Source organism: Stomoxys calcitrans, chromosome 4, assembly GCF_963082655.1.
Source record: "Stomoxys calcitrans chromosome 4, idStoCalc2.1, whole genome shotgun sequence".
NCBI lineage: Eukaryota > Metazoa > Arthropoda > Insecta > Diptera > Muscidae > Stomoxys > Stomoxys calcitrans.
The window spans coordinates 130152668-130167730 of NC_081555.1; the positions used below are offsets into that span (position 1 = coordinate 130152668).

Here is a 15063-nt window from a genome sequence, read left to right on the forward strand (position 1 = left end):
TTTTTCTGGATGCATGATAGCTCTTGGAGTACTTCTGGCTTTTACATGCTTAACACCCCAAGTCGGCAGACCGGTCCATTTGGCAGCTATACCGAAGTTTGATCAAATGTGGACCTTACTCGGTTCGGATATCGAGTGGCCCAATCCAACTCACTGCACCAAATCGATATCGAGTTATAAATGCGGCTTTTAGGAGCTTAAGACCCGGCATCCGCAGATCGGTCTATATGGCAGCTATATTTAAATATGATTCGATCTCAACCACACTTCGTTCGGATATCGGGTGACCTATTGCATCTCTCTGTTCTGAATTTCACTCAAATCGGGTAATAAAAGCGCCTTGGTGGCTAACGTAGCGCGGAGAATGGCAGGTCCGCCTATGATGCTAAGCTCCTGGGTTCGAAACCTGCCGGGAACATCATAAACATTTTCAGCGGTAACTATCCCCTCATAATGCTGGCGACATTTGTGAGGTACTATGCGATGTAAAAACTTCTCCCCAAATAGAAGTCGCAATGCGGCATGACGTTCGTAGTCGCCTATAAAAAGGAGGCCCCTGATCATTGAGTTTAAACTTGAATCGGGCAGCACTCATTGATATGTGAGAAGTTGGCCTCTGTTCCGTAATGGAATGTTCAGGGGTAGAGATGGGTTTCTACCGGGTAAATACCCAACGCTTGGGTATTTATTGGGTAAATACCCATTAAATACCCTTTTTTGGGTATTCGTAATTTTGCAGATATTTTGGGTAAAAAAAATTTTTCCAAACAATTTTTTAAGATTTCGTATTCTTTGTATGTAAATCTGATCTCCTGATCTCAAAAAGTCGGATCATTATATACAGCTGCTATGTAGTCCGATCTCCAAACTTAAAGTCTTGAGGCGATAAATTGTTAATTTTTCATCAGATTTCGATTAAATTTGACACAGTGAGTTCTGGTGAATCCCTATTCATTTCTGTGAAGTGCAGTTCAGATCGGACTATATTTGAATACAGCTGCTCTTATACCGACACCCGATCTCCCGATATAGGGTATGGAGGCCATAAAAGATCTAATCACCCGAATTCGATGAAATTTGGCACAATGTGTTCTGGTAGACTCCTACCCATTCCGGTCAAATGTGGTCCAGATCGGACCATATTTGGATATATATTGATCTCCCGATATTGTATAATGAGCCTATACAAGGAGCATTTTTGATCCTATTTAAATAAAATTTGGCACAGCGAGTTCCGGTACCCCTCTAAACCTTTTTGTTGAATATCGTCCAGATGGGACAATATTTGGATATAGCTGCCATATAGACCGATCTCACGATATAGAGTATTAAGCCCATATGAATAGCTTTGGGGGGGGGGATTCCAAATATATGATGTAAAGCGAAAGTCGTAGATGAGTGGACTGTATGTAGCAGCTTGTTATTCCTCAGAGTTGGGGAATAACAAGCAAAGAAATAGAATACCCACAGCAACACCGCAAAGGAGTAAAAAACAAAACACAAGTTTGGTTTCAGTAAAACGTTATAATGTGTAAGTTTATTTAAATAGGGTTAGTGGGTTAGGTAGGTGTTACGCTAGGGAAAGAGATGAAAAGAGGAGTTAGAATGTACAAACTTTACCGATCGAACGCTGATGACCAAGTGTTTGATGGTAAGTTTCTAAAAAGGGCATGTAGTCAGGAATGTTCTAATTCCATATCATTCCTTTAGTACAAACTGACATCCCTTTTAGCATTCTATTACAATCAGAGTTGGGAAGTACAATTTAACAATTTAATTCAATTATAATTCAATGGTACAATTAAATTCAAGTATTCAAAACAAAACAAAATATAAAATCAAATGTTAAGGACAGGATTGTCCATGCCGCCGGCCTTGCATCTACGCAACATCTTCGCAGATAACTGTTGCCGCACATTTCAGCGCCTCAGCGAGCAGCTGTTTCTGCAGCAGCTCAGACGGCTTGATTTCTGGTCGTTGGCTTCTTGTCCTCAACTTCTTGCGTCTGGGGGTGGCTTCAGTCGTCGCTTTCTTCGTGTAGCGGTTGGCAACTTTGGGGCTTACATATGCTGGTGTGAGGGCGGTAGGAGGCACCGGAATTTGTGGGTGCAGCATCGTATGGTGCTGGTAGCCGCATTTTCGACAGGTGGCGGCTGAGTGGCAGTCCTCCACCTCGTGACTCCGGGCCAGGCAGTTCATACAATATTTGTGGTTACGGACGGTCACCCTCCTATCTACCACCGTCATGCCGCAGAAGATTCGGCAGTAGCGGAGCGAGTGCCTCTCCAAACAGATGGCGCACTCATAAATTTTGTTGAGATTCATTTGCTTTGAGCCCATTTTTTTTTCTGGAAATGAAGAAGGTAAGTAAGGTTTTTACGGATTAGAAGAAGCCAATGAAATGAGGTGAAATGTGGGGTTAGATGAGGGTTAGATGTGGATTTAAGCGGTGATGTTAGTGTTATTTAAGGCGAGTATGAATGGGAGGAAGATTATGATAGTGATGAGTCTAATGGATCTTGGTCCAAGAGAGGTAAATAACAAAGTTTGACTATGGGACGAGTTATTGTACCAGACGATATCCGTATATCCGCGACTCGAGTATTGTCGTCGGATCCTGGATGAGTCCGGATTATTCTCCCTAAACGCCAGTCGTTAGGAGGTAGCAGGTCATCCATGACCACGACCAAATCGCCTATCTTCAAGTTCCGATCCGAACCCTTCCACTTATATCTCTTATGGAGTGCCTTAAGATAATCTTCCCTCCACCTTATAGCGAATTGGTGATGAAGGGCTTTGAGTTTTGTCCATCTGTTGACCAGGGACAACCTCTGTGAATCCTGCTCAGGAAATGCCATGATAGGGGACCCCTTAATAAAGTGGCCGGGTGTCAAAGCCGTCAAATCACTCGGATCAGCAGAAATCGCTGATATGGGTCTGGAGTTGAGAATTCCCTCAATACGGGCAAGAAGAGTAGCAAACTGCTCGAAAGTGAATCGGTGAGCCCCAGTAATTCTCTTAAAATGGTGCTTAAAGCTCTTCACTGCGGATTCCCACAATCCGCCCATATGCGGTGCGTAGGGAGGAATAAACTGCCATTCGAAGCCATGACTGGAGTACTTCTCGGCTATATCGTCTGCTGAAGTCTTCACGAAAGTCATGAATTCTCTTAGCATTTTTCGGCTGGCGCCGACGAAATTTCTACCATTATCGGAAACTACCCTCTGGGGTAGCCCCCGCCTTCCGACGAATCGTGTGAATGCAGCCTCAAATGCTGCAGAAGAGAGCTCGGAACATGGCTCTAAGTGTATTGCTTTCGTCGCGAAACAGACGAAAACGGAAGCATATCCCTTTACCATGGGGGAGCGGCGTAAAGTAGAGCTTTTAAGCTCGAAAGGCCCTGCAAAATCGACTCCAGTAATGTGAAAAGGAGGAGTCAGAGCGCATCTCGAAGGAGGTAGTGGAGCCATGATCTGAGCACATGGTCTATGCTTAAAAATGATGCACGTCCTGCATCTGTGTATGACGCCCTTTACCCTAGGCTTGAGTCTAGAAATATAAAACTCCGTTTGGACCATTCTGCACATAAGTGTGCAATCGGCATGAGCCAGGAAATGATGTAAATGGAGTAGGTACAAGTGGCATAATCGGGAATTTCCGGGTAAGATCACGGGATGTCTCTCATTATATGGAAGAGAAGAATCAGCCAGTCGTCCATCAACTCGCATGACCCCTTCGCGATCCAGAAATGGATTCAACACCTTTAGTGAACTTCTCTCGCTTATTGCCTCGGACTTGCCTAACAGGTCGTATTCATCATGATAAAATTTCCTTTGAGACAGTGAAATTAGGCGAATCTTAGCAAATTTCACTTCCTTATGCGAAAGATATAAAGAAGTATTCTTCTCGGTAGAGCGATATCTACTAAGACAGTTGCCGTAGAATCGAAAAATATAAGAGACCACCCTTAGAGACCGAGTATAAGAAGAAAACCTCTGCAATATGTCGGATTCTTCATTCGTCTCGTGAAATGTCTGTACCTTCGAACGCCTTCCCAACTCCGGCGACTCCAAGGGATTGTTCCTTGGCCATGACGAACTTGGTTGAGTCAGCCAACATGGGCCATTGAACCATAGAGGGTTCATATTCAAATACTGAGGTGTACATCCCCTCGTGCCAAGATCGGCAGGATTATCATGCGTCGGGACGTGACGCCAAACACCATTAGGGACAAGATCGTGAATCTTTGAGGTTCGATTAGCAACATATGTCTCCCAAGACCAAGGCGGCTTTGAAAGCCAGCCGAGTACTATCGAAGAGTCCGTCCATAGAGTTATGCTGCTGATCTCGTAGTCGCATGTAGATAAAACATAATCGACCAACTTGGCAAGAAGGTATGCACCATTCAGCTCCAGCCGTGGGAGACAAACAGGCTTAAGAGGCGCAACCTTGCTTTTGGCGACCAGAAGATTAGAGAAAACCACAGACTTCTCGTTCTGACATCGCATATAAACGCAAGCGCAGTATGCAGCTTGTGAAGCGTCTGAAAATCCATGGATTTCTATGACGTCGTCAGGGACAAATCTAATCCATCTGGGTATAGAAAGGCTCTCCACGTGATATAGATCGGAGACAATTGCATCCCACGCAAGCTGAGAATCCCTGCCGAGAAAGTCGTCCCATTCAAGTCCTTCTAACCACAGTTGTTGCATAAGAATCTTGGCCCTAATAATAATAGGTGTGATCCAACCAGCGGGATCAAATAGCTGGGCAATTGCAGAGAGAATTTTGCGTTTCGTCATTTCATGACTTGACTCAACGGGTTTGACGGAATAACCAAAAGTGTCAGTTAAAGCGTTCCATTTGATTCCCAGCGTCTTAGCTGAACTTGACTCCTGGAAGCGTAAAAATTCAGAATCGTAAAGATCCTCAGGTGAGAGATGAGCCAGTAGCTGATTATCGTTGGCAATAAACTTCCTAAGGGGAAATCCTGCTTGTTTCAAAACCACAAGCAGGTCCTTCTGGGCTTGGACCGCTTCGTCCACAGAGAAGCCTCCGGACAATATATCGTCGACATAGGTTTCTCGTCTGAGAATACCTGCGACATGAGGATAATCGTGTTCTGAATCTGACGCCAGTTGTAACAGTGTACGTATAGCGAGAAACGGAGCGCAATTTACGCCAAAAGTGACGGTCCTAAGTTGATAGTCCTTAACCGGACCATTCGCTTCGGGTTTAAACAATATCCGCTGGTATGGTCTGTCGTGGGGATGAACAAGAATTTGTCTGTACATTTTCTGGATGTCTCCACAGAAAACGTATCGGTACTTCCTCCAATTGAGAAGCACAGAAGTCAAATCAGACTGCAATGTGGGTCCTACGTGAAGTACATCATTCAATGAGTAGCCAGACTTTGTCCTTCGAGAAGCGTTGAAAACAACTCGGACTTTCGTCGACTTGTGCTCAGGGCGTACAACGGCGTGATGGGGTAAATAAAAAGAGTTAAATTTACCCTCCATGGATATCTCACGAGAAGACGTTTCTTCCATGTGATTAAGAGTCAGATATTCGCCTAAAACAGCGTTGTATTGAGATTCTAATTCGGGTTCTTTCGAAAGATTTTGCTCCATACGATTATACTGAGCAAGAGCCAAGAATCTAGACGATCCTAAATACAAAGAGTATGAGAATTCGTCTTTGAACGGTAACCTCACCATATAACGACCGTCCGATATTCGAGTTGTAGTTTTCCTGTAGAATTCTTCACAGAACGCATCAGAATCTGAGACGAGAGGAGACGAGGGTATTTCTTCCTGTTCCCAAAACTTCCTGAGAAGATCGCTTATTGCGGGTTCTTCTGGTTTGAGAACGTTCACAGAGAAAGAGAATACAGTTTCAGCTCGCATTGGGCCACTGAGCACCCAACCGAATATAGTATTGTATGCTGAAGTGTCACCACAAATATTCTTCTTGATTCCTTCAATATTGATGAAACGTTCGGAATCATTGCCAAGAACTAAATCAATTTGGGCTGATTTATTAAAATGGGGATCCGCCAGATCGAGATCTTCTAAATCTGAAGGATGTGGTATTTTGAATGAGTAAGACGGTAAACGTCTGGTTAATTTTGGCAGCACAATTGCTGAAATAGTGAAACGTACATCGTGTTTTTCGGATACCACCACTAATTGACATTCTTTGTCAGAGATCTGAGTTTGTTCTCCAATACCGAAAATTTCGAATTGGGCTTTAGTAGTGGGAATTTGTAATAAATTCTGAATTCGTTTTGAGATAAATGTTCGTTGAGAACCCGGGTCTATTAGGGCTCTAACAGTGAATAATTCTCCCTGATGTTCAATTTGGACTAAAGCTGTCCTTAGAAGAATCATATCGTTGTTTGAGGCAAAATTTGCTTGAACACCGGAAGGACGATTTTGTCTTGATGTAGAAGGAATATCGTCTTGTGACTGATAATTTGGTTCTGCGTCACTTGACTTCGTCTCGGAAGTTTGTGGTTGAGAGACATTATTGTTGTTATCAGTGGTTTTCCTAAGATGGAGAAGACTGTGATGTGCTTTGTGACAAATAATGCATGTATTTTTGCTTTTACAACTTGCTTTTAGATGGTTTGAAGCCAAACAATTATTGCAAATTTTATTCTTGTAGACAAAGTCTATACGCTGTTGTGCTGTAAATTTGCGAAAATCTGGGCAAGTCCTAATTGAATGTTTGGAAACACAAACAGGACATGACGAATTTAGTTTCTCTTGGGAGTGATACGTTTGAATTTTGGCAGATGAGTTATTTGGTGACTGAGTCTTGGCAGAATTTTGAGACGGGATGTTATTCTGTTGTTTCGTAGACTTAATGCTGGTGATGCGTTCTACAACCTCGAATCTGTTTATGAGGAACTCGTCAAGTTGGTTCCATGTCGGTAAATCTCGGTGGGATTTCAAAGATTGTTCCCAAAGAGAAAGAGTTTCATCTGGTAATTTCGTCGATACCAGATATATCAAAATCGGATCCCAACTTTCGACGTCAACGTCAAGTGTCTTGAGAGTACACAGACAATCATTTACTGCCGATTGGATTCTCTGAATGGAATCACTATTCTCTACTGTTGCTGTAGGAATATTAAAAAGCATCTTCAGTTGATTGTCAACAAGCACACGCTTGTTTTCGTAGCGGGATTTCAGAGCACTCCATGCTATGTCGAAATTCTCGTCACATAAGGTGTACCTTTTGACGATTGCACCAGCGGCACCTCTGGTTTTATTCCGCAAATGGTAAAGTTTCTGAGCTTTCGTTAACTTGGGGTGGTTAACATAGACTGCCGTGAACATATCACGGAATGACGGCCATTCCTCGTAGCCTCCTTTGAAAATCTCAGTGTCACAAGGCGGTACCTTAATGCAGCTGTTTGAGACTCCCAGAGACGTGTTTTGAGGAATATATTGCTGTTGTGGTATATAACTGGGGATAAGACTGTGTCTCGTAGACTGTCTAGTATTCCCGCTAGCTATTCTGAGAATATCCAGAATTTGAGATCTGGCTGTGTAATACGCCTCAGAACTGGCGTTGAAATTTATCTTCGCATTTTCCCTGAAGTCCCTGGTGTTCGAAGACCTTGGAGACAGCATAACACCTTCATAAGTTGCCTGTAGCCTTTGCCAACGGCTCTCCAAGTCCTCTAGTTTCACCTCCAAAACCGAGTCGGTTTGGTCAGAAATGTCACTTTGTTCAAATTGTGTACAAAATGAGATCAAGTGATCACAATCGAACAAAAATTTATCGTTGTTGAGGGAAGTCTCCATAGATGCACCACCTGTAATTCCGGTGGAATTACTGTGGTCAGTAGACCCCGATGTCGGATTGGTATCCATACATCCAGTGTCCCCTGTGCCGGTCTTAGCACCTTTAGTCGTCAGACTCATCTCGAAAAAAGGGAAGAACAGAACTGTACGACAATGACAAATATGATATGGATGGAGTCAGCTAGAAGAAGAATCGATATCTCGTAGGTTCACCAAAAAAAGATCTTCGCGCGAATCTGTATGGCTTTTGAACCCCAAGCGTGATGTGATCCGTTGAATGAGAAACTGTTATTTTAATTGTAAGTGCAATCAAAATGTAGAGCGATCAGGAAATGTAAGCTGCAGAGCGGGAATGCAACGAATTGCCAAAAAAATACAACTTACAAATGCCAACAATCAATGTAAAAATAGTCTCACTCAAAGCAGAATGCAAAGTCGAAGAATGTGGGCCGATCGGGGTGATGCAATGGATTGCGAAAATTCTGTGAGGTACAGAATTACCAGGAGCAAATGGAAGAACAGATCCCTTCTTCTATGCAAAGGTTTGATCCTGAAAATTGTAAGTGACTAGCGGGAATGCAACGAATTGCCAAATATGTACCTTACAATTTCAAAACCACAAGAGTTGTCGAGATTTGAAAACGTTAGGCCTTCGTAGAATCTCTCCATCAAAAGTGGAAGAATCGAAATCCCAGTCACTGAGAATTCCTGAGATAAAAAATTCATAAAAGGCAGCCAAACCCTCCGCTGCAAGAACTCTCGTGGAAATCCAATAAAGGGCTATAAACTCCTATCGAGCAAGAATTCTTGGGAAAGGTACGATAAAAAGTAGTGAAATTCTGCTGGAGTAAGAATTATCGTAGTAAAATGCAGTGAAATAGCAGAATTTCGTTCGAGTAAGAATTTCTCTGAAAAAGTCCCAATAAACGACAAAAAAAAATTCTTATTGAGTACGAATTTTTGTAGAAATCCAGTCAAACGAAGAGAAATTTCCTCGAAAAATCATGTGACTTCCGATTGGGAATGAAGTTTCCAATAGAGCAAGAGATCGACGGGAAAAGAAATCGACGCGAATATCCAAATCGAATCGAAAAACGTCAAAGGGTCCCAAGTCGAAATATTCTTGTCTGCAGATAAATTAGAGATTCCCAAAAAAATGTATTTCCATTTGATAGCAAATTGTATCAAATGCGGACCAATGTTTTGTGTTAGTTCAGAAATGTGTGTTGTTAGTTTTAAAATGATGAAAATAAAGATGTGTTTTATGGTGTTTGTTATTTTATGAAGTTGTAATTTTCATTTATAATAGTTTTATTTTATTTATTTGTTTGATGATGGGAACAATTGTGCTTACGTTTCACAATTTTCCTTATAACGCTAAAATATTTAAATTTATTTTTCGTAGAATGGAATCGTTGTGTTGCTTCTTCACAATATTCCAACAGCTCGCTTTCGTTGAATAAATTTTGTTTATTGTCGTAGAACGGAAGAATTGTGTTTTAATTTCCACAATTTTCCAATAAAAAACGCTTTATATTAAAACATATTTCAATCTCTAATCATCAAAACACTTGTTTGTGAAAAGAGGGGTTCCGTTGGGCTCGTTGTAAAGATACACTGTTGACAATATGTTGGCTTTTTTTCCCTTAACTTTTATTTTTCTCAAATGAATTGTTTTGGTCTTAATATGTTGGCCTGGTGCTGTACCATATGATTTCTAAATTCTTTCTTCATGTAAATATATTTGACTATGAAAGGGCATTGACCTTATGCAGTTTGCTGTTTCTCTATTCGCAAATGATCACCGCTGTTGCCAACGACCGTCGCTGCTCATGCGAGTGGGGGAATGATATGCTGTTACGATGACTGCGTGTACAAATGGATGTATATACACACGTACCTATGTTGACGAATTTGCTTTGACTATTTTTTCCCTTTCGTTGGGCGACTCCTGCATATATACGTACATATGTTGATGAAGTAGGTTTGGATATTTTCGTTTTGTTAGGGACACCGGTACACGTGAAAAATAATACGAGTCGAGTTTAATGATTATATTATCGAACACAAAATTTTTTATTTTACATTAAAATTTAATAAGAGCTGTTGGAGTTATTGAGAAACAATAGCTATTCTATAATTTCGGCGAAACTATGAAAATGTTAAGTCCGACAAAAAATCAATTTTAATTGATTAGGGATTTTATGCAAAAGTTGACAATTTTAATTGTTTTTTGTTAAGAGCGATGAAAATGTATTTTATGTTGACAAAGTCTAAATGTTCGGCATAAACTTTCACTGTTCGAGCATTATTCTCAAGAAAAGTTGTTGTAAAATTTTACTTTTTTTTTAAACTTTCCGGAAAAAATTATATTGAAATCAATAAAGCGATGCGAAAAGAAAGCCAGCACAATATTAAAAAACAAACCAAATAATTTTGTATCAAGAGAAGGGTTTTCAATTCATTTGAGAAAATTATCAATGCTTTTCTTTCTTATTCATGGGCATATGATTTGCATATCATATCTAGGTGTGTTTTACTGTAGATGCAAACATCAATAGTTGATTCTCTATGTAGCCACAACGTTGTTATTTAAAATTTCGAACGATATAACGATTTATATATCTGATTCTAACTCTTTGTCTGTTCAATTTCGATGTTTTCTTTTATTATTAACGATGAATAAATGTATGTGGTTTTGTATGTTTGTGATGGAGATGTTAAAACAAATCAATTTTAAACATAAAAATTTTCCAATATTATACGTTGTACTTTTTCTTTAAAAAAAAATTACCAACAATTTTTTCCAGTGTACTGTGATCATACGTATGTTCATAGGCTGTATTTCCAGCCTCGCTTATTGCTATTGCCGTGTGTTCTTTGTCTCTGCCAGTGGATAAGGCTGCGAGCTTTGACTGAGTGTCGATGAGTATTTATGTATACACACACGCGTGTATAACCATATATGCTTCTACTTCGTTTTGTTTTCTTTTCGTTGCTTCTAGGGCCAGGCAGTGGCCGTCGATGAACATTCAAGTATACACACACACGTGTATATTTACATACAAGAACTCTGCTTTATTTTTTTTTTTTTTTTCGTTGCTGTTAGCGGCCAGACATTGGCTTTCGTTGTACACCGATGACTTTATGTATGTACGTTCGTTTGTATATTCAAATAGGCATACATTGCTTTGGCCCTTTTTCATCACAATTGATGTTGGTTGGAATTGATTTTCTTTTTCTTATTAGGTGATCATGTACACTCGAAAAAAAATGCTTTTTGATACAATGCAATTTGATGGGTAGTTTAGTTAATTGAAAAATTTAAGCGATATGTTTATGGGAAATGATTTTAAATTGTAGTGTATGTTGTTGTATTGATTTGTTTTAATATTTTAGTGGAAATATAATTTTATGGGAAAATAATGATAATGTTTGTGTGCAATATGATAAATGAGTAAAGTGCAATAAACTGAAAATGATTAAGGGGCAGTGCAATTTTAATGATGATAGTGCAATAATTCAGGAAAATTTTTGTAAATTACGATTTTAAATTAATTTATTTTATTTCAACAACTGATGACAAAAGGAAAATGTGGGATGATTTATGATGAGGATGAAATGAATATGATGAGATGAATTTGAGGAAAAATAATTTTTTCTTTTTTTTTTTTTTTTTAAATACCTTTTTGTTGTATTATATTAGCCTCCATGCACAACGAAAAAAAAATTTTATTTTCTCCTTTTTTTTTTTCGAATTTCTTTTTAAACAAAAACGGTTCTTTTTTTTTTTTTTTTTTTACATGGGCTTATCTTCTTCTATCTATTTGGATTACAGACTGGGTTTCTTCTTCTTTATCGCCTTTCCTGTACATAAGTGCACCTTATGTATTCGTATCTATGTATGTATATAAGACGATTCTTTCGGATTTTTGGACACGTGTTCGACCGTTATTTTCACCGTTTTTTTTTTTCCGTTATAGCAAAAATTATGGATTTTTCAAACACCCTTTCAACTGAAAAAATTTTGCACTTTGCACTTTTTCTTGAATTTTCTTCAGATTTTTTTTTGTTGAGTGTATAATTTTATTGGCACACAAACGAACATTTGCAAACAAACGAATTTTGATTGGTTTTTGGCAGTTATTATGTCAATTTTTTGGTAATTAAAGTAATTATAGCAAACGCTTTGTTTTATTTAGGTTTCAAATTTGACCATTTTCAACTTTCAAACTAACGAAAATTAACAATTTTTAATGTCGAAACGACGAAAATAACAACTTTGCACTACAAACTGACCTCTTTTTTTTTTTTTTTTTTGTTTTTTTTTTCTTTTTTGTTATCTTTTGGCCTTTTAACACTTTTTATCACAGAGAATTTTCGATTTTATGGAGTTTTTGAAACTTTGAGCACTTTTTATAATAATTAGTTCGATTTGTCTGTTTTCTGTATGATTTTTTTTCGCGGTTGTTTGCAAATGTTTTTTTTCTTCAAGATAACAAAAAATGGTTTTGCACTTACCGGTGCTTCACACAACTAACATGGGAACTTTGGGATGTTGGTTTGGTTTTACCTTCTGTTGTGTGTGTGTGTTTTTCTTGCAGTTTCCAGTGAACGGCTGCGGAGGACCATGAATAGCTTTGGGGGGGGGGGATTCCAAATATATGATGTAAAGCGAAAGTCGTAGATGAGTGGACTGTATGTAGCAGCTTGTTATTCCTCAGAGTTGGGGAATAACAAGCAAAGAAATAGAATACCCACAGCAACACCGCAAAGGAGTAAAAAACAAAACACAAGTTTGGTTTCAGTAAAACGTTATAATGTGTAAGTTTATTTAAATAGGGTTAGTGGGTTAGGTAGGTGTTACGCTAGGGAAAGAGATGAAAAGAGGAGTTAGAATGTACAAACTTTACCGATCGAACGCTGATGACCAAGTGTTTGATGGTAAGTTTCTAAAAAGGGCATGTAGTCAGGAATGTTCTAATTCCATATCATTCCTTTAGTACAAACTGACATCCCTTTTAGCATTCTATTACAATCAGAGTTGGGAAGTACAATTTAACAATTTAATTCAATTATAATTCAATGGTACAATTAAATTCAAGTATTCAAAACAAAACAAAATATAAAATCAAATGTTAAGGACAGGATTGTCCACCATAAAAGAGGCATTTTTCATCCGATTTTGATGAAATTTGAAACAGTGAGTTTTGATAGACCTCTACACCTGTTTGTTGAATACCGTCCAGATTGGACCATATTTGGATATAGCTGTCATATAGACCGATCTCCCGATATAGAGTATTGAGCCCATAAAAGGAAAATTTTTCATCCGACTTTGATAAAATTTGAAACAGTGAGTTTTGATATACATCTACACCTGTTTGTTTGAATACCGTCCAGATCGGACCATGTTCGGATATAGCTGCCGTATAGACCGATCTCCCGAAATAGAGTTTTTAGACGATATATCGTATCAAATTTCCTCTAGGGGCCGTAGAAGATTTATCGGGAAATTGTTTTATATGGGTAATGTATAAGTTTACACACCGATTTAAAGTATGTTTGACACGGTCGTAACAGAACACTACGTTAAAAAATCCCGTCCAATCGGGAGAATATTACGTCTTGGAGGGATTGAAAGTGTCAAATCTTTAAATCGGTTTATATTACGATAATTGGAACAGTCACATCCAGGGATCGGTTTATATGAGACATATATCAGAACAGGATCCAGTGTGTACGTTGGAGGTTATAAACGTAGTTTCTAAAATTCACACAAATCGAACAAAAATTTAGGTTTTAAGAGGCACAAAAAGTCAAATCCGGGAATCGGTTAACATGGGAGCAATATTAGTTTATAAACCGATTCGGATTATACCTGACAAGGATGTTAAGAGTCTAATTAAACACAAATCGGATAAAAATTGAGGCTTCTAGTGTCTCAAGAATTTAAAACCGGCCGTGGGTTTATATGGGGGCTATATTCATATCTGACCCGATATGACCCATTTAGATTACCAACCAACTTATACTAATAAGAAGAATTTTTTGCAAAATTCCAAGCTCCTAGCTTTGTTACTTCGAAAATTAGTGTGCTTTTGACCACCATCCTATGGTGGAGGGTATACAAATTTTTAGCTGTGGTTATCCCCTCCTAATGCAGACGACATTTGTATGGCACTATGGCTTGTAAAAACTTCTCCTCAAAGAGGACCGACCAAGTTAGAATTCGGAAGTCCCCTATCATTGAGCTTAATCTGGCTTCCATTCAAAACAGGCCTTCGACTCGATTCGATTTGGCTGAAATTTTGCACGTAGTATTCTGTTAAAACTCCCAACAATTATACCAAGTTTGGTAAAATTCAATATGATAATGTAATATATTGGGTTGCCCAAAAAGTAATTGCGGATTTTTCATATAGTCTGCGTTGACAAATTTTTTCACAGCTTGTGACTCTGTAATTGCATTCTTTCTTCTGTCAGTTATCAGCTGTTACTTTTAGCTTGCTTTAGAAAAAAAGTGTAAAAAAAGTATATTTGATTAAAGTTCATTCTAAGTTTTATTTAAAATGCATTTACTTTCTTTAAAAAAATCCGCAATTACTTTTTGGGCAACCCAATAGCTTCCATATAAATCGATATTCTGATTTGAGGTCTTGAGCAGCTGGAACCCGAAATTGTTATCCGGTTTGGCTGATATACATACATAGTGTTTTGTTATGGCTTCCATAATCCATAAACCCCCAATTGTCAGTATTGTTCAAATCGGTCTATAACCTGATATAGCGACTATATAAACAATCTTCCGGTTCGAAGAAGTTTTAATTATTGCCTGTGTTGATGCACTCACCAACCACTTTTTTGGGACAGCCCAATTGGAACCAAATATTCCCTGGCACTTTGGTGATGTGGTATTTCAAAACTCCCGTCTCTGGCCACACGGAAGAAATTGCCACCAAAGCTGCTGCTGTTGCTGTTAGAGTCAAACTCGCACCAATTGCCTACACAAGAAACAAATATGCAATTCTTGTTGTTGTTGTCGTTTGAGCCACGGCCACCTGCAGCCAGACGACAAGCAAATTGTTGTTGTGCCGAACCAAACGATCACAGCCCGTAGAGGCAAAGAAATGGGGATGATTTTAAATAAAAACCAAAACAAAGCACAAAAGCTTTTCCACAAAACACTTCACTTTGTCTCTTTTTTCCGAGAAATAATAACAACACTATCTTTGGCTTATATTCAAAT

General features: G+C 38.9%; 1 protein-coding gene across 1 annotated transcript; it reads right to left on the bottom strand.

Moving 5' to 3' along the window:
• Positions 1-1881: 1881 nt before the first annotated feature.
• On the bottom strand, positions 1882-7934 carry LOC131997023 (uncharacterized). Its single transcript, XM_059367267.1, has 2 exons — positions 4751-7934; positions 1882-2348 (listed from the first exon to the last, which is right to left on the bottom strand). The coding sequence occupies exons 1-2, from the start codon at positions 7932-7934 to the stop codon at positions 1882-1884; spliced, it is 3651 nt and encodes a 1216-aa protein (XP_059223250.1).
• Between the last annotated feature and the right edge of the window lie 7129 nt (positions 7935-15063).